The 20,159-nt window shown below is 32.0% G+C and overlaps 2 protein-coding genes across 2 annotated transcripts; one reads left to right on the top strand and one right to left on the bottom strand.

Annotated features, from left to right (window-relative positions):
* Window positions 1-4,814: 4,814 nt before the first annotated feature.
* On the top strand, window positions 4,815-8,138 carry LOC145325526 (uncharacterized). The gene is made up of 5 exons (XM_080168505.1): window positions 4,815-4,930; window positions 5,307-5,430; window positions 6,618-6,692; window positions 7,493-7,550; window positions 8,035-8,138. The coding sequence occupies exons 1-5, from the start codon at window positions 4,844-4,846 to the stop codon at window positions 8,096-8,098; spliced, it is 408 nt and encodes a 135-aa protein (XP_080024631.1). The 5' UTR covers window positions 4,815-4,843; the 3' UTR covers window positions 8,099-8,138.
* A 483-nt stretch (window positions 8,139-8,621) lies between these two features.
* LOC145326763 (uncharacterized) lies at window positions 8,622-20,109 on the bottom strand. Its single transcript, XM_080170165.1, has 23 exons — window positions 19,801-20,109; window positions 19,105-19,242; window positions 18,942-18,997; window positions 18,450-18,511; window positions 17,783-17,892; window positions 17,265-17,425; window positions 16,821-16,919; window positions 16,144-16,266; window positions 15,453-15,568; window positions 15,006-15,090; window positions 14,464-14,525; window positions 13,922-13,957; window positions 13,819-13,842; window positions 13,416-13,463; window positions 13,229-13,303; window positions 12,993-13,103; window positions 12,390-12,446; window positions 11,751-11,801; window positions 11,301-11,336; window positions 10,683-10,733; window positions 10,339-10,392; window positions 8,942-8,992; window positions 8,622-8,754 (listed from the first exon to the last, which is right to left on the bottom strand). The coding sequence occupies exons 1-23, from the start codon at window positions 20,044-20,046 to the stop codon at window positions 8,729-8,731; spliced, it is 1,878 nt and encodes a 625-aa protein (XP_080026291.1). The 5' UTR covers window positions 20,047-20,109; the 3' UTR covers window positions 8,622-8,728.
* Window positions 20,110-20,159: the final 50 nt, after the last annotated feature.

Raw genomic sequence — 20,159 nt, forward strand, 5'->3', positions numbered from 1 at the left:
GGAGGGTAGAAACTAAGGCCCCCCTTCCCTCTGTATTAATTTATTTGAAAAGGTTCAACAAAATGTTTATATATAGATGTGTAGCTCAATATTCGATCTTTTATTGTCGACATATCTTATACTACCAAATATATAATTTCAATATATAGACCCTAGGTGCTAGAGACGCAGCCACTATTTTTACAATCAAAAGTGGCATTTCTGACATTAACACATGAAAATATATGGATGAAATTAATTTTTTTTTTAAATATATTTCTGCCGACAAATGTAATTTAGCATAATGTAAACAGAACACAGAAAACCAAAACAAACCCAATAGTGTACACTGTGAATGAGAACCAAATTTTCTCCGTATATATTTTCCCCCACTTTCAATAATTAAATTTGACATTAAATTCAATAGAAAAAAAAGACTAATATGTTTTTGAAGCTAAATGATTAATTTTCTATCCTTTTAAATAATTATTGAGACAAAAAATGAATTTTAATGGCAAAAAAGGAAAGCTTGTTTGTCGGGGAAATAATTTGTCCAAAACCGACGACATTTCAAACTGTTTCTACAATTGCTATAAGTAATAGCGTAGCTATGACTATAAGGTTTGTCGCCTGTCAATTCTAACGCCACACTTTCAAAGTAAGTTGTTAGTTGAAACTTTTGTCGTAAAAAGCACTTTCTATATCATAATAAATGAACTACAGTTTACTGTTCTTTTGTAATATACATGCGGCTACGCCTCCTAGAGGCCTCTAGTCTAGGGGTACTTGAGGAGGGTAGAGTAGAATTTGATAACCCAATTTATTAGTTTAGATTTTAAAAGAAAAAGTAAATAAAAATTGGGGGGGGGGGGAATTTTAATTTAAAGTGATTGAGAATCTAATTCAAAACTTAACAGTAGTTTAGAAGGGGTTAATATAAGCAGCATTGAAAAGCATTTTTTCTAGATAAGCCTTCTAATTTGATTTTTATAAGGAAAAAAAAAATTTTTTGTTGACTATTTCTCTTTAATTTTTTTTGTCAATAAAATAACGGGAAAAATTTAAGATTATTGCTTATAAACAAAAAATCAAGAAAACTGCTGTTGTAGAAACCATTCGGTATAATATAGGCTTTCTTTTAAGATATTGAAATGATGTTCAAACATTAAATCTTGCACAAGAGATAGTTTTTTAGCAATTCTTTATTGCGCTAAATATTATATGTCAAATATATATTGAAAAATAAAAATCATGAAGCTTTTTATAGTGACGATAAAAAATAACGTCATACTGGCCTACCATTAGTCAATCAAAATGTATATTGGCCTGCTGTCTTAACCTCTTTTCAAGGAAGCTTTGTGTTTGTCAAGATCGAAATTAATTTCCTTATTCTATAATTCCAGTCAGAAAAAATGTCGTCTTTGTTTAACTTTCCTAAAGAGTCGCGGCATTTGAATATTGTTTATGTTTGGGTCTCTCCACGTTACTTTTGAATGATATGTGTGTGGATAAAGATTTCGGAGAATTGAGTCGGGCCTATCAGTGGTCTCATAGTGCGTGAATAACCCTAGTATGCCAGGTGCTTAAACCATAAGAACTTCAGGTAGATTTTTCTTCATTTATAAATAATTGTATGGCGTATAGTACGGATTTATTAAGTTTAAAGGCTTTAGCCAGCTACACGTGAAACTTTATTATGATTCAAATATTATGTTTTAGTAATTTTTATGTGCTTATATTTATGCATTTAACAATGATCTATTAAATCAAATAATTTTCCTTTAGAGCCAAAGTACCCAAAGATTCTTAACTGTAGAAAAAAAAAGATTTTTAAAAAGCAAATAATATTGTGTGGATATAAAAACTGGAATTTTGTATTAATTGATTTTGTAATTTCAGGACTTTGAAATAGTTTGTGTCAATAAATCTATACTCAAACCTGCTGTTGAAACTTGATGGTTCCTGGTGTTGGGGGTTTTGTCCGTAAGACTAAGATCTCTAGAACTTCCCGCAAATTCGGAAGTCACACTTAACCAAAGTGTTATGGTTAAGACACCTTCATTGGTAATTTAGTCTGTGTATTGGTCTATCATATGCATTGGCTATTTGTATTGTATGACGTCATTTTTTTTATAGGCACCATAGTTTCAAAAAATATATCATAATTAAACTCTAGATATAGATATTGATAATGATCAAGTAATTATAAACACTTTAACAAAACCTTAACAATCTACAAGGGTATATAAAATTAGACGTAAAAAAGCAAAAATTATATTTTTATTTAAGGAAAAAGAGCGTTTTTTTATTAAATTTATATTCATTCCAATAAATAAATTATAGATGTTTATGATTTTTTTTGAATGATTCTTTTAGATTGTTGGCTCCGTTCCAGAAAAAAATAGAAAAAATCCAAGAAAAGTGAAAACTGTTATGCCTCTTATTGTTGTCATTTATACTAAATTATTTTTTTTCTGAATACAATCAAAGCCCCAAGGGGCCGAAGTCCTAGGCTAACAAAAATGGTATTAATTTTATGATCTTTATTTCAACATTCGTTAACATATAAAAAATTGTGTTCTGTGTGTTTACGTGGCGGGCGTGTACCAGGAATGGATATAGAATACGTGGATATTATGCCAGAGGAATATAAGTTTTTAATTTGATGTTGCTAATATAGTTCTCATATATAGGTCAATACGTTCCTCCACGGTCAGGGCTTAGGATGAGGGGTATCGTTATATTAGACAGCTGTGAGAAACATTTTATCAGGGTGTAGCAGAATCTTTCACAATATCCACGTGTTCTATATCCACTATACCAGTTTTTTTTGTAATTTTCTGCAAGGATATCCAGCAATATGCAAGCAAGTCAGTTTCTGACTTGCATGATACCAATAAGTCTGCCAGACAGATGTACGAACGGATCCATGACCTTACTATAAAGTAGCTTCACTTTTGGAGAGATAAAATTGGATTTGTAATAACATTTTTCTATCTCCCTATTGCATTAATTGAAAGTCAATAAAATGTGAAATTTCCAGTTTTCCATCCATGATACTCTGTTAATATTGCGTAATAAAAAAACAAGTTCATTTGACATGACGATTGGCATTAGAATTCTTTACGAAAAATAATCAAGAGGAACGTCACCTAAAGATAATAACTTTATCGAATTTTTTTATAATTTTAAAATCAAATGTTGGGGGAGGGGGTAAATCCATCATCTTCTGCTTGGGGAAGGATTTGTTTCATTAAGTTGACTCTGAAGTACTTTTATTTAGGCAATTAAATTTACTACAGATCATTTAAAGTAACTTTTTTTTTACATCCAACCGTTTTTTGTCCAGATCAATTTCATTCGGACACGGATTTTATATTTTTTGGGACTTTGATGTTAGCGGCGCCGATAATGAGTTAACAGTGAGGTTAAAGATATTACGACACCGCTAATGTTAACAGGGTTGCGTGTAGGCAAGTGAGTTGTCATAGCGTGCCTGGTAGACGTAGTAGTCAACCAATCCAGAACTTGTTATACCTTCTTTTTTTGTCAGTGGGATGAATAGTTTTGAAATCTCAATAATTTAACTTTAATATAGTTATGTAGTGAAAATTATGATTTTAAAATATAAGATTTGACTTTTTGTAATTTTGAAACAAGTGACATTATACATTAGGATAAAGTATATTAAATATTTTTTTGCAGAACAGAGTATTTAAATTTCTTCTATTTATACAAGAATGGCAATATTTATTATTATCTTTAAAATTGTGAAAGTAATGTTTAAAATTCTGAAAATAAATAGATAACAATTTTATAAAAGTAACAGGATGTTTGTCTGTATGTCTGTACGGAAGTATCACGCCAACCACTAAACCGTTAAAAAGTAAAAATAGACCATGTAACAGGCTGACTGAAAACCAACAAAAAAATTGTAGAGCAGCTGCGATCTTTTTATGATAAAATTTTAGAGAATTTACCAAATATAAAATTAATAAATAGTTAAGTAGTTGATTATAGCTTTTAGTCCATGTTCGGTAATCCCGTTAATAAAGTAACAGGAGCTTTGTCTGTTTGTCTGTCTTTCTATGTGTACCGAAGGATCTCGCCAACTGCTGGATCGAAAAGTTTCTCCTTCAGTGTAGCTTATCATAGGTCCAGGAAAGGTTTATATCTATTTTGGGGGAAGGTACCACCACCCTCCAAAAAGAATTCGCTCATGAAAAAAAAATTTTTTTTTAACTAAAATTAAAAATGGGGGTTGGTAAACTCCACCCTTCCCCCCCCCCCCAAAAAAAAAAAAATATTCTAAAATAAAAAAAATGGGTTGAATAAATCAACACCTTCCCCATCCTCCCCTCAGGTGCCCTAGAGGCTTCTAGGGGTATTGCCGCTAGTACTTTCATATACAGTAGCAAATGTCACGTAATGATTTTTTGGCTTTTACATTTTCAGATTTAAGTCTTGGGATGGTTTGGGCAATTTCTCTATCCCTTTGAATACAAAGCCTATAGATGCCGCTAGTTTTATTATATAAGTAGTAAAGTTTTATTGTCTAAATCTTAAAATTTTAATCTACATTTGGTCGATTGAGTTCTGCATTTTAGAGAAGGGTTACATATGATTTTTCATACTTGAGTCTTTTGATGGTTTTAAACTTTTTTTCTGCCCCCTTGGCCACGCGTTTAATACAGAGCCTCCTGATATAAGGGGCGCAGCTTCTGGAGGTTGTTAATTTTTTTCTATACCTTTGGGTTAATATCCTTGCGGAGCTCTTCTTACCCTAACTGAACCTAACCTAAACTAATTTGTATTTCACAATCAAATTCAAATTCTTTTCAGATTAAGACTTGAAATGTAATAAATGATGTTGGGTAAATCATTTGGATACAGAATCACTATTCTTCTTCTTATTTTTCTTCAGTTGATAATTAATTGTTCATTTATTCAGGTAGCCTATTACGTAAAGTTGTAAAGTAGCAACTCTATGATCGTTACCATAAATTCCGTACGTCCATTTAAAGCATTGATTTTTAACCTTTTTGACAATATTTTTTGTATGATAGATTTATTCTATTCGATTTTTGGACATCAAGGTACAATATTAAGCGAAGCATCTCTATAATTAAGTTCTAAAAATCTGAGTATGTACTTAAACAGTATTTAGTAAAGTAATCAAGCAGTTTTGCAATAAATTTACTTACAATTTTGTTACGACTTATACATTAAAATTATGTTTAATCAGTTCTGACACTTTACAAGTGTTAATGTAAGTTTGTCCTCTCGTTTCAAAGCTTCGCTTTTGTTGATGTTGTCATCCTTGTTAGGGAAGTAATGTGGACTATTCAGTATACTATGACTATGATGATGAAGAAGATGAGACTGATGTTTTAATAACCAAAGCCACCCAACAGTCAGATCCAGATGAAATTTCTAAACAAGAGCTAGAAGGTAAGTATTTTAGTAGAGCAGCTACTGTGTATTTGTGTTTTGTTGTATGTTTGGCTGAATTACATATTTAATATTTTGTTTGAAATTGGGTTGGTCCGTCCGTCCGGAACGGTTAGCTCTTTTTGTTAATTTAGACATTTTGGAACTGTTCAAAGTTTGCATGACGATTCCTATAACAGTTAGGTGTGATTTAGGAAGCATATCAACTCTAAAATCGTTTACCAGAAAGTCCGTACGTCCTTTTAAGAAATTTTTATTTTTAACATTTTTTAACTAAAAAATTTTATGTGTTATAATTATGCTATTATTCTGATATTTTAGAATAATGATTCCATGAACAACAAAGTACATTGTTATAGGCGAATCGTCTCTATAATAAACTCCTAAGAATGTAAGTATGTACCTAAACATTAAACTGTATTTAACAGTTTTTCAACAAATTTACTTACAATTTTGTTTTGACATATACATTTATATTTAAATTTTTCAGTTCTGACACTCTACAAGTGTTAATGTTCGTTTATCCTACCGTTTCAGAGCTTCACTTATATATGGATGTTGTCATCCTTTTAAGCAGCAAGCAACTTTATATTAATCAACATTTATCACCTGAGAAAATTAGGGCACAAATATAAAATATTTATTTCAAAACTAGCGGCTTCGCCCCTACCCTCTAGGGGCAAGAGAATTGATCAAACAAATTTTTCGTACCTATTTTAGATTTAAAAGAATTTTTTTAATTTTGAAGGGGGGGGGTAGTCGACCCCTCTATTTTTATTTTAATTTTAATTTAGTTTTAATTTCAGTGTTCCCCCCCCCCCCCCAAGAAAATAGTTATAAACCTTCCCGGGACCTAAGAGAATCTACCCTGTAAAGGAGAACCCGATCGGTTCAGCGGTTAGCGAGATCCTTCGCTACAAACAAACAGACAGACAAACAGACAGACAGACAGACATCGTTCTACTTTGTATTATAGATGGCAGTGAGCAAGATAACACTTTGGAAACATCCACCTGCTCAGTGACAGTAGTCATTTTGCAATGCCAGTGAACCGGTGGGTGTTTCCAAAGTGTTTTCCGGCTCACCACTGCCATTTGCATTTAAGTATCCATGGGTGAGCCGCTTTCACTAGAGGCTGTGATTTAAAGATTTAGATCTGATAGAAAACAATGTTTTAATTTGTTTAGCATTGGAGACGGAGTTGGGAAAGGATTATGATGCACAGTCAATACGGGATACTTTTAATTCATCTTGCAGAAGAGGTAACGGCTGCAAAGTGCCCTAGACCGTGGCTCAACACATAGCGCATATGCTCGTCGTTGGGGAGGTGTTAGGTTCGAATCGTGCGTCATGACTAAAGATGCTAAAAATGGTTCCTACAGCTGCTATGTCAGGTGCGCGACATGAATAGTTTGACTAGGGGAATGAGCCCATAAACAGGAGCAACTTATTACCATTCACAGTTAGAACTTCTCAGAAAGAGGTCGTGCATTCAAGCGGTTGGTTGTCTGTTGAATGTTACTTAAGTTCATATCCTTGGGTGTTAGAGTATAGCATCCAATTACAAGCGGATGATGCTTTGGATTCTCTAACTGATCAACTGAAAAACGAAGGAGAATCACGTTATTACGAGGTAAGGTAAGGTAGGGCAGAGATAAGACTAAAATATGTTTTCATGAAAAGCTGCAGATTTGAAACTTTTGGTTCGCCTTTTCAAATTTCTAAATTAAAGAAAAAGAAATTAAGAAAGCTATTGTTGAAAATAATGATATTGAAAAGATTATTAATGGAAGTAAATTTGAATTGAATTTGTAAGTTGTTATATTAAGACCCCCTTTTATAAATATCCATAAAAAAATGGTGAGTAAAGAATTTTTAAGTCATGAAAATTTCTACATGCCTCTTCCAGTAGAAAGGCTTTTTTGTCTGAAGCTTTCAATAAGATTTCAATAACTACTGAACTAAAAGGTTTTAGGTAATTTTTAAGCCACCTTCTCAGTTATTCCTTGAATACAGAGCCCTTAGATGTTAAGGGCCCAACAATAATTTAACTCAATTTCAGGATGTTCAGCCCATGCAGGTGTTTGTCTAAAGTCATCTTATGCAAGAAGATTTAGAAAGTAAAATATAAACAAGGATGATAACATGTGCAAGTAGCGAAGCTAATTATATATGATTTGACTCTCGGAAAAAGTAAATTATACAGCAATGTCTTAAAAAAATTTGAATAGGAGTCGAGAAAATCATGAAATCTTAAAAATATATGAATCGATCTAGCACCCCAATTAATATACGAACCTAAATGAAACTTGGTGTAAATGAATGTGAACTTATTTAATCCCTTAATTTCAGCGACTCACGGACAGACAAAGTGAATTATAGAGTAGCTTCGCTACTAATTACGAGCATGTATACTAAAGTAGCTGGATGTAAGAATATTTTAGAAATTTTATGGGGAAAAGGCATAATTTTATGCTTGCTTAGGGCTCTGGTGGTCCAATATCAGGTTTAAGTTAAACTCCTAGGTAAAAGTAACCCTTAAAGAAAGTTAATTGAATTTTTATTTTCTTAATTTGGTTTTCTATAATAATTGTATTATTTTAGGTTTGCTAAACCATGCGATGCTAACAAATCAAGATATAGATTTTGTTCAAGTATATTATGTTAACCATTTACATATTTTCAAATAAATAAATAATGTTTTAAAGAATTGCAATATTTTTACCAGCGAAGCTTCCCTACAACTAGAGTATGAGAACGTCTGACAGAGTCACGTATGTCAATTGCTGTTGTTGTTAAATTGAGCAGCATTTTATAGTGCCTATAAAAAGCATTATATTGGCCTACCATTAGTCAATTTAAATGTATTCTGGCCTGCCATTGGTAATTTAGTCTGTGTATTGGCTTATCATTGGTCATTCGTATTGTATGGCGTCAAAATAAAAATATTGAAATTAAACTTTTAATAAAAATAATGATCAAATAATTATCAACACTTTAACATTAATTAAAACCTTAACAACTTGATAACATGAAGACAGTATTCAAAATTAGACGTAAAAAGCAAAAAAAATTATAGGCACTATAACGAGATTCTCAAACTAATTTTAATAGAATAAATATAAAGATCAAAGATGATTATTTTTCCTTACAACTATAATTGGTAATGTATAATTATATGTATAATTCGTGCTTTTTGATAATTTATTTATCATATTGCTCAATACACATTACATTTATTTATATAGTTAAATAAAATTTCACATAAATAATACAGATATTAAAAGATTTGATTATTTCATCCCATCAATGGCTGCCGTGGTCCTAAAAATTATAACAACGAGGTTTATGTTCAATTATAACGAAATATTTATAAGATTTAACCCTAAATAAAATATTTCAAAGCATCTTGAAGATTTGCTCTACCCTATCAGAGAAGCAGTTATAAATATTATTAAGATGTCAAACTACCGACTTGTATTGCTTAAAGAGAAGTTACGCTTTAACTTACTAGGATTAAAATGTCTCCGTCTTTTCACACCACCTGCCATTCGGGATACCCCTAGAATAGTTATTTATTGCATCGTATCATAGACAGCTTTCCACGGATAGCAAATCGATAAATTATAGGATTAATTCTGGTGTTGAAGCGCAAGATACAGTAACTGTTTAACTGATTAATTTCTACTCTTCAGTTAAACTGTTTTTAACCTATTTTTGAATGGGGGGTCAAAAATATACTAGGACACCTGTAGAATCAGACTGCAGAGCCCAAATTTGAATTAAGTCCCCAATAAAACTTTTTTTGGGGGGAATTAAAAATAAATTTTTAGTTTTGCTGTAGTCATTTTGACCGGAGCAAAAGCTCTTTTTTTACTTTGGTTAATATTGTGGCTTACAGAACATTTTTATATAATTCACTTTATATTGATACAATAAGAAAAACATTACTCTGTTCATTGGAAATAATTTTTTACAAAACAATTAATTTCATTGAAAAATCTAACGTTTACAATAAAACAAATAATTCTGAAATCTAACCAATAAGAAGTCTTGTTTTATTTCAATTCTTTACAATTCAAAAAAAGAGTGTTTTCACAAAGTGACTTATTTCCAATGTAGTTAAATAATTTTTATTTAATTAAAATGAAAAGAATGAAAACCATACACATAAAAAATACATACTTTTTAAAATTATTTTAAAAAATAAGTTTGAATAATCTTATTTTATATCACATTTGTATATGTGACAAAAATAAATTTGTTGTATTGCATAAACATTTGTTGTCATTTAACCCTTTACAGCCATTTTTTATGTTTAAAAATTAAGTGATAGAACACAAATATGTTAATGTTAATTCATTGATATATTACAAAGAATTAATTTTTTAATGAATTAATTTAGATGAAATCAAAAGGCCTAATTTTACTCTATACCAGAATACAAGATTTATGAAGCAAAACACTCTAAAAGCTACGAATTTTACCCCAATAAAAAAAAGACCTTTTGCTCTGGTCAAAAATGACGAGAGCATCAGTAAAAATTAATTCTTAAATCCCACCAAAAAAGTTTATTGGGGACTTAATTCAAATTTAGGCTCTGCAGTCCGATTCTACTGTTGTCATAGTATATTTTTTATATATGTTTTAAAAAAAGGTTAAAAACAGTTTAAATTAGCTTCTGGTCCAGCGATAGTTTAAGCTATTTTCTTGGGGGTGGGGGAGGACATCCCCAACCCCCTAAAAAAGATAAAAATACACTTTCTGTTATGTTAAAGTTGTCATAAAAAATAAGTAATAAATAATACATAACACAAAAGCATAGGAGTGGGTGGACTTCTTATCACGTACTAGGACAAAGTCCCTAGAGGTTAGGGGCGAATCAACCAGTAGCTTATGAATTTCTACCTTGCTTCTGGTTAAAACCAAGGTTAGGCCCAGGAAGAAGATTCATAGAGTTCCCTAAAATATTTTTATTTGTTATTAAAAGTATTTGAAAAATTTGTAAATTATAATTATTTTATGGTTTATGCAGTCATGCTTTATGTCCTCCGTGCTGGAGCCGCCTTGTAAAGGTTAAGAAACCCACTCAGGATAATCTCTGGTTTCAGAAAATATAAAATAAAAGAAGTAGATTGGCTTTAGTTGACATTTCAATATGAAATAATCAACGGTATAGGTTATCCAAGCATTATAAGACTCTATGAGTTTAGCCTCCTTAAATATTTTCATCCTTGTTTAATCTGCTTTACCTTGTCGTTGGTTGTATTGATTGGGTCTAAACCTTGGAACACCTTGTTTACCTATAAGGGAAAAAAATGAGACTTAACCATAAATCAAGTTCAAATCCAGTTTTTCGAAGCAGATAATAACGCCTAAAAAAATGACGTCATACTATACAAATGACCATTGATAGGTCAGTATACATTTTAATTGACCAGTGGTAAAATGTATACTGGCTTAACATTGGTCATTTTTATTGTATGGCGTCTTTTTATAATAAAGTAACAGGATTTCTGTCTGTACTACAGGATCTCGCTAACCGCTAAACCGATGTTTCTCATAAGTCTTGGGAACGAATATAACTTTTTTGGGGGATGTAACCATCACCCTCACAAGAGAAGTCGCCCCTTAAAAAATGCACCTATTAAAAATATTTTTTTACTTTTCTTTAAAAACTAAAAAAAAAAGTAGACTGGGTCGACTTTTTAAGAACCACTAGAAGACTCTAGGGGCCTAGCCGCAAAAAATACTTAAATACACAAGAATTTTTTTTTAAATTGTGACAGCAAAGAAATTTTTGAATTTGTGTATTGGTCAGTTGGTTAGTTTATCTGTCCTCTTTCAGAAAGTTTGACTTTATTACTTACGTATTGTTGGAAGTCCTGGTTCTTGTAATCCAACTCCTAATACAAATTAATCATACTATTAATTTTGAAAAAAAAGAGAAAATAATTCACCTGTTTAATACAGGGATCTAAAGGAATAAGACAATGTTTGATAAATTGATGTACAACCTCAATGATGATACACAAAATTACCCCTTCTGTAGAATAATATTTTTGGTTGAAACGTTTAAACACCCAACTTAATATATCAACCAATCAAAATCCACTTAGGTTCTAAGCAAATGAATAAGAAAACGTTATAATTTAACTTTGGGGACTAGTGTGATAAACAGCCTATTTTCCCATCTCTCTCTGTGTTTAATGGTCCAAAAATTTCCCCCCAAATTTACCTTGATGCTTCTGATACGGCAGCAGCTATTACAATTAAAGTAATTATCTTTTGCTTGGCGCATGGATTAATATATTAATTACCTTGATTAAGTGGAGGGAACGCATCAAAGCCATTATCTCCATCCACTATATCTGCAAAGTATATTGCAAAAAGAATTTAAATTAGGATCATTTATTTAAACTTCTAAGAAGATAAAAGCATTTTATAGTGCCTATAAAAAATGACGCCACACTGACCTACCATTGGTCAATTAAAATGTTTACTGGCAAATCATTGGTAATTTAGTCTGTGCATCATTGGTCATTAGTATTGCATCACGCCATATTTTTGTAGGCTCTGTAAAGAGCTTCGTGATGATAAACATTAATGCTGTATTTTACTAAAGTTGAAGTTTTACCAAAAATTAAAAAAAATATTCCTTGTTAAAACTATTGTTTCATTAATATAGATCTTTGATTAAAAGCAGCCTATAGTGCCTATAAAAAATGACGTCAAAAATACAAATGACCAATGATATGATATAAATTTTAATCGACCAATGGTAAAATGCATACCGGCTTATCATTGGTTATTTGTATTGATGTCATTTTTTGTGGGCACTATAAGCTGCTTATTTTTGCACTTTTTTGCATCTAAATATTAATGAGATGTAAAACGTCAATTTATGTCCTTTCATAAGCTTGACGTTAATTGTTAAATATGAGTGCCAAATAACTTACCAACCCCACCATCCATTCCAGGATTTAATGGAGGCAGCGGAGGATTCCATTCAGAACCTGGGCAAAATAGTCTTATGTTAGTAGACAACTGAAGCCCCCCCCCCCCTTCATTTTAATATGCTTTTTTAAGTTATACAAGTTTAAGATATGTTTAATGAGAGCTATACGAATGCCCAAATGCAATTACGTGGATTATATTGATAGTAGGAGGATGAGTTTTGGCGTTTTGGCCTGGTTTTTTTAGGTTTGTTATTTTAATAAAAAAATAAATATCTATAGGGAAACTTGCCAAGTTTTCATTTAGATAACAAATACGCAATCTTTACAACGATGGAAAGAAAATGAAGTAGGGGGTTTCGACATATGAAAGCTTTTGATAGCTTATTTTAGGTTAGGTTAGGTAAATGTTAATAATTGCCCCGCAGGGTTAGAATATAGGCCCCGCAGTGGCTAGAAATATAAGAAAATAAGACGAAACCCGTTACTTCGTTTTCTTTCCATGATCCATTGTTTATTATCAAAGAGGTTTCAGCAGCACACTTTACTCTAGTAATATTTAATCTTAATCTTGGAGATCTTAAGTAACAAATGAAAAGTAATTACCAGGAGGCTGTTGGAATTTGTTCATGTCAAATCCTTGTGATCCCTCCATGAGAGGAGGACCATTATCATCCATAGTGTTTAGGTCAGTCAAAGTATTACCTTCATTCTCATCTAAATTTTAGGTTTGTTTCTGTTTAATTATGTGCTTTTGCATATTTGTGTAAGTTGTCATTTATTTAATTTTTTCATCTTTTAAGGATTTTTAAAAGTTTTGTTCACTTTAAAATGAAACCAACCTTTAACAAGAACTTCATTAGATTCAACAATTCTTTCAGTTGCATTTTCTTCATCTGCTTGCAGTCTGTTGTTATCTTAACAAATAATAATGCCTTCAATATAGGTCTTTATATTTGGGCGGCAGGTGGCGGTGTATTAAGCCAAGCAATTAAAATAAATTATATTTACTTAAAATTAGAAAATCACCTTCTTTTGTCCCAACAAATACATTTGGTAACTCTATTCCACCCTCAACTGAAAATAGTTGATAAAATAATTTGAGGGGGATAGGGTGGTGTCTTATAACACTCCCATTAACGGCAAGAGAATCTCTGTTTCACAGATATTTCTTTCATGATTGTATAAGGAAGGTCTGTTAGTTTATAATACTTAAAGGGAGCCTGCAGGAAATACACCGCTTTAACAGCTAAAAGATGGCCACAATTAGATCAAATAGTCTAAATTTAAAGCCTCTAGATTCAAAAGCCTATAACTTTTTTTGTTAATTAAGCTGGAGGCTTCAAATTTGGGGTATTCAGAATTTCAGCAGTTAGAGCGCTGTATTTCCTGCAGGCTTCCTTTAATGATGCATAATGAAATCATTTTTTACCTTTTTTATATCCTTCTGGGTCACCTAAGAAGACAATATCTTCACATTTAGATTTAATTAAGAATAAAAAATGACTACTAGTTATTAGCAAAATAAACTTTACCTTTTTTCTCTGGTAAAACTTTATTACTTTGATCACCTAAATTAAATTTAAATTTTATTATATTTAATTATGTTTAGTTAATCAATGAGGTGCTTTTCCTTAAAATGTACTACCCCTCCCCCCCCCCTCCATCTAGCTTTGTTGAAATAAATTGAAAATAATGGGGAGGGAGAGGCTAGATTTTTTTCTTTGGGCCCTAATTCTGCGGGGTTTACCTACGGTGCCATAACCCTGTCGAGTATATAACCTACCCTAGTCTGATCTTAATACATTCGAAAAACTAACACTACAATTTATTGCAAAATATGGAGGGAGGAGGGGAGGTTCTGTTTTTGACTAGGGACTAGGCACTATGTGTGAAACGACCAGCAATTAGAACCATAACCAGACTTATTTCTGAAAATGAAATAGTCTAAAATCATCTCAGGACTTATATGAAGCTTCATTGGAAAGGAGAACCATATCGGTTCAGCGTTTAGCTAGATCATTGGCTACAGACAAAAAAAATCTTACTATTTTATATAATAGGATAGGAAGCTTACTTTGAAATTTTGGTCTACATCCAATACCAGGTTGTGATGTGCACCAAGCATTATTCACACATCTAAACAGTGTAAAACAAAAGAAAAACTGCTTAAATAGAGAATATTGTTTAAGGGCATAATTATATTTTTAGAACTTGATTATATAGATGCTTTGCTTACAACATTTTACCTTGATGTTATAGGAATCATTATTTCAAAAATCAGATGAATAATGTAATTATAACACATAAAAAATTGTTGTTAAAAAGGTTAAAAATCAACATGTATGAAATGGACATACGGACTCTCTGGAAACGATAAGAGTGTTGCTACGCTTCTTAAATCGCACCTATCTGTTATAGGAAAAACCAGGCAATGTTTGAAATTGATCTATGAATGGATATGAATCTTTATTTTAGCCAGCTACATGTTTTACTTTATTAGTTTACATGATAATCTGGTGTAAGATCCAAATAATAAAAAATCCATTGATCTACGAAAGAGGTTGTATAGTATGGCCTAAAACCTATTTACCTGAGAATTAAAGAAATTTAACTTACTTAGCTGTTACGGGTCTAATTGTTTCATATCCTGGATCACATTTCAAGGCACAATTTATTCCATCACATTCCCAGCTACCAAATTCTAAAATTATAGGATTGTGATTCCAAAACCACAATCTTTTCCATTACACTCAAGCTTCCAAATTCTATAATACCGAAATGTAAAGTTGAGATTTTATGTAAATAAGTCGACTAAAAAATTCTATGCATTTAACTACCTAAATTTCTAAGATGCTTTTTTGGTGCCTATTATGACGTCATTCTAACCTACCTTTGGTCAATTAAAATGTATACTAGCCTGTCATTGGTCATTTAATCTTTGTATTGGCCTATCATTGGTTATTTCAATTGTATGGCGTCATTTTTTTAATTGGCACTATAAACAGCTTCTGTTTCTAATGATGAAAATGATTATAATTCTGGTATAAAGCTGAATTAGCAAACCTGCTCCTGGTAGAAAGTCACAGGTACGGGTTGGATCATCTCTGACACATTTGATGGAAGCTGGCGGAGAGTCCCACTTATTCTCAACACAATTTATTATGTTATCTTTGTCTGGTCTAAATTAAATAAAGAAGTTCTTTATAGTGTCTAAAATAATGACGCCATGCAATACAAATGACCAATAATAGGCCAGTATATGCATTGTAATTGACCAATAGTAAAATGTATACTGGCCTATTATTGGGCATTTTATTTTATAACGTCATTTTTTAGGCACTACAAGCTACTTCAATGAAGATCTTTATGAAGTATCTATAATAAATGACGTCATAAATTCATATGACCAATGATAGGCCAATACACAAACTAAATTATCAATGGCATCCCAGTATACATTTTAATTTTTAAGTTGTAGGCCAGTAGGACGTATGTTTTTTAGGCACTATAAAAGTTTCTTGAATAGTATCTTTTTTTATGTGAACGTTTATGTCTGTCTATATTGCTCACTGTAGCCTGATGGATGTTTCTTTTTTTCTTTTTTTCAAGGACTATACATAGAAAAGGCTCCTTCGTAATACAAAGATTAAACAAGGATAACAACATCCATAAAAGCGAAGCTCTGAAGCAATAGGACAAACAAACATTAACACTTGTAGAGTGTCACAACGGGAAAAAACTATATTATTGTTACCTGTATCCTTTATTGCACTGAAGCTCACAAGATTCTAATGATTTTTCTCCCATACACTTCCATTTCCCATTCTTCTGCTCTATTGGTATTCTCATCTTTTCTGGATCTATGCAGACGCTGTTCCTTAACAAATAAGATGGCATTAATCTATAATTCAAAATATCCGTCCGTCTGTTAGAGACAAAGTGGGAGAAACGTGATTTCTCGGCTCCTATTCAAGACAGACAGCTGACAGTTTAGGAATTAAACAAGTTTATAGTCGTCATATTTCAACCAAGTTTCATCAAGATTTGTCTAATAATTGGGGTGCTAGATCGATTTCTAGATTTTTAGGTTTTCATGATTTTCTCGATTCCTATTTGAAAATTTCACTTTTTTCATTATCATTTATCTATTAATTGCGGTGCTAGATTGATTACTAGCATTTTAAATTCTTGATTTTAAAGGTTTCGTGATAATCAAATTTAATGTTTATTTTTATGACACTGTTCTATCGTTAATTTTTATCCAATATCCATCAATAATTTTTGTTCTTCACTACTTATGGATGTTGTCATCCTTGTTCAATTGCAATTTAGACTGATTAATCAAAAATTTATCAATGTACTAAGTGATTCTTTGCCTCAAAGTTATCAAATTCCACTAATAATTGGAGGAACACAGCATAGTCTTTTTACCTGTTTATTGATTTATCTCCGCTTGGAGAATGTCCGTCTCTGTTCCATCCTGGAGGAAATATTTCTTCTTTATTTCTATTCCCATCCCTGGAAGTCAAACTAAAAAAAGAAATAGTTATTTATCGCATAGTATTATAAAACAGTTCTCCGCGGATAGAAAAATGTACAGTAATAAGATTAAAACCATTTTTTTCGCCCCCCTTTATATTTTTATCTTTAGTTTTAAAATAAAATGAGATAAAAATTGGAGGTGTTCTAGAGGTGATTCCTCTTGGGAGGTTGGTGGTACTCTCCCCAAAAATAGTTATAAATCTTGCCGGGACCTATAAAAAGCTACCCTGTAAATTAGAACCATATTGGTTCAGGGTTTGGCGAGATTCTTTGCTACAGACAGAAAACCCTTACTACTTTATATAATACGATACTAAAATAAAAATAAATTACTCTGGACATGACAGAAGATCAATTTTGGGTGCCCAGCCCTGAGTAGTGCAAACTGTCATCTGGTGACCCAGGGATAGAGTTATATTCATGTTTCCATTATTCTTCGGACAGTTCAGCACACACACTTCTCCCAGGCGGTCAATTCCAGAAGCTGGACAGTCCTGAAAAAGGTTGCGCCATCACTTTTAGATAAAAATACAGTTGCATATAACTATCAAATTAGGAAAAATATTATATATCTTTGTTCAATAGAAGAGCCATTAGAGTAAAACACCTGAGGGGGAAGGGGTTAAATAACTGTATGTCTCCTTCCAAAAGACCCTGTGCTGACTTTCAATTTTGTCTTTGAAAATAAACGAATAGCGTCGGGAATAATAACACAGCCAAATCGCTACAAAAGAGTAGAAAACAATTTACTAGTGGACGAAAAAGGTCCTTAGTAGGGGGATCCATGTAGTTGTCTGGTTATATATTTATCTTAAACCATAAAGTTATCCTAATTTTAACAAATTACTTACAACTTTAGGCTTCAAGCAATTCCATCTATCCTTGATTGTCATAGTTTTAACATCTGGACAATCCAGCTTTTTGCAGGTTAAAGGCATCATTGGGGGAGCACTTACCCAACCTAAACAAAATGTATTCAATCCCTATGAAAGTGTCAGGTTTTATTACTCTCAGACTCTCAATAGAAGCAGCTTATAGTGCCTAATAAAAAATGACGTCATACAATACAAATGACCAATGATAGGCCAATATACATTTTACCAGTGGTCAATTACAATCATTGGTCATTTGTATTGTATGACGCCATTTTTTATTAGGAACTATAAGCTGTTTCTTCTCAATATGTTTTTTAATCTGTCAATGAGTATAAAAAAAAATAACAGAGTGTCTGAGAGTCTGATCCGATATGGTCCTTCTTTAAATAAAGCTTCTCATATGTCCTAGGAAGGTTTAAACTATTGTTGGGAGAATACCACACCTCCCTCAAGAGAAAACACCCCTAGAAAAAAATGTCCCCGCTAAAAAAATTATTTTTGCTTTTTCTCTCTGAAACTAAAATTTTTTACGATTTGGGAAGGATCACGACTTCCTCTTCTCCACATTGAGTACCCCTAGAGACGTCTAGGGGCTTAGCTGCAATCAACAATTAAATAAACAATAGCAATGGTTAAAGTTTACCTCCAATAGTACATGTTGCATATACTTGACCACTTATAATTGAATCTTTAGCACACATCAATCTTAACATTTCAACAAGTTGGTATGTAATTTTAGTTTAAAAGTATATTAAGTATAAAAGTAAATTGTTAGTTACACAATGTTAGGTAGAATTTAAGCTCGCTATGTCTTTTTAGATTGGCTTTTTTAAAGTTGAGGCAGGCAAATTTAGTTAACAATAGCCCATGGCTTGATTTAATGAATCTATATACTTATGTAATAGAATGTCTTTCTGTCTGGAAGGTTCTTACTAAACTGATATGGTTCTCCTTTACAATGGAGCTTGTCATAGGTCATAGCCCCCTCTTAACAAAAAATTCTTTTTTTTTAAACTAAAATTGAAACTAATGGAGTCAACTCCCCAATCAAACCCTTAAATGCCCCTAGGGGCCTCTAGAGGCGTAGCCACTAGTAATTTATAAATTAAATAAAAATTTGTAAATGTAAATTTACCTACAGTATGCTCCAAACTCTAATTTGTCTGGGCAGTTCCAAACAAAATCTTTGCCCTGAATATGATTTACAGATATGTAAAATTTTATTATATAGACCCTTTTACATTTGGTTTATATTCTTTTGTATTCAACAAATTATGATGTTTTCTTGAAATACTTACAAAATCTTGTAATGTTGATTTCTTGCATCCCATTTCAGTGACTAGATCAGCCATAGGTTGCCCAGCACGTGTATTATCATCTGCTAATCCGCCACTTTTGTCATTTCTAGATTCTACTTTCTCCTCCTCATCTCCCTGCTGAATTATGTTCAAATGATTTCCATATGATTAAAACCTGTCATTATTACCCACCTAGTGTCAGTGAAGGTGAGGTCCTTTTTGACATCAAGCGGTCATCCAAGAACCCCATGGCTTCCTTTATTTTAACTGAATGTGCTATTGTAAAGCCCAGGGGTACTAGTAGAACCCAAAAGACAACCAACCCTTTGATTGCACAACCTTTGTCTGAAAGTTCTAACTAGGGATTTAAAGTGTTGTACATGTTTTTAAACAAAGGATTCCAGCCACTATTACAATTAGTGTCACAAGCAAGACAAAGCAGCATTAGGTACCATTTTTAAGTCTCTAGAATGACGTGATGTGGCCCAAACTCACTCCAACAACTCCCTGAAAGCAAGCAAGAATGCCTGGAAGCTCACTAATTCAGGTCAAAGGAATCAATACATGAACATAACTTTATTAAATGTAAGCTATGATATTCTTGTTTCGCCTAAAAAAGGAGTCAAAACAGAAGTATAAATAAGGAGTAGCTTTGCTATTAAAATCATTTATAGACATTTCCTCAAAATTTCTTACATCATCACCAACAGAATCATTTGTATCAGCATTGGTTTCATCATCACTCATTTGTCCTTCTTGAATACCAAATGCTGACTTTGGATCTGATATTATCTGTTCTGACATTTGTTGTTCTTCATTGTTCTTTTGTCTTTCCTTTATATTGAGCTTTGGATGCATGCCAGGCATTTGTTGTTTCATTAATTCCTCATAAATTTCTTCTGCTTCTTTTGCTTTATCAACATTTGGATCATTTTCTGGCATATCAAGTGCTTGATTATTTGGTGAAGCTAGCGGTAATTGTCTGTTATCCGATTGTTTTGTTTCAGTTCTGATAATATTAAATTATCTTTCTTCCTTTTCTTAAATTGTTACTG

The sequence above is a fragment of the Acartia tonsa genome, chromosome 8, assembly GCF_053477335.1.
Source record: "Acartia tonsa isolate MP-2025a chromosome 8, ASM5347733v1, whole genome shotgun sequence".
Classification (NCBI taxonomy): domain Eukaryota; kingdom Metazoa; phylum Arthropoda; class Copepoda; order Calanoida; family Acartiidae; genus Acartia; species Acartia tonsa.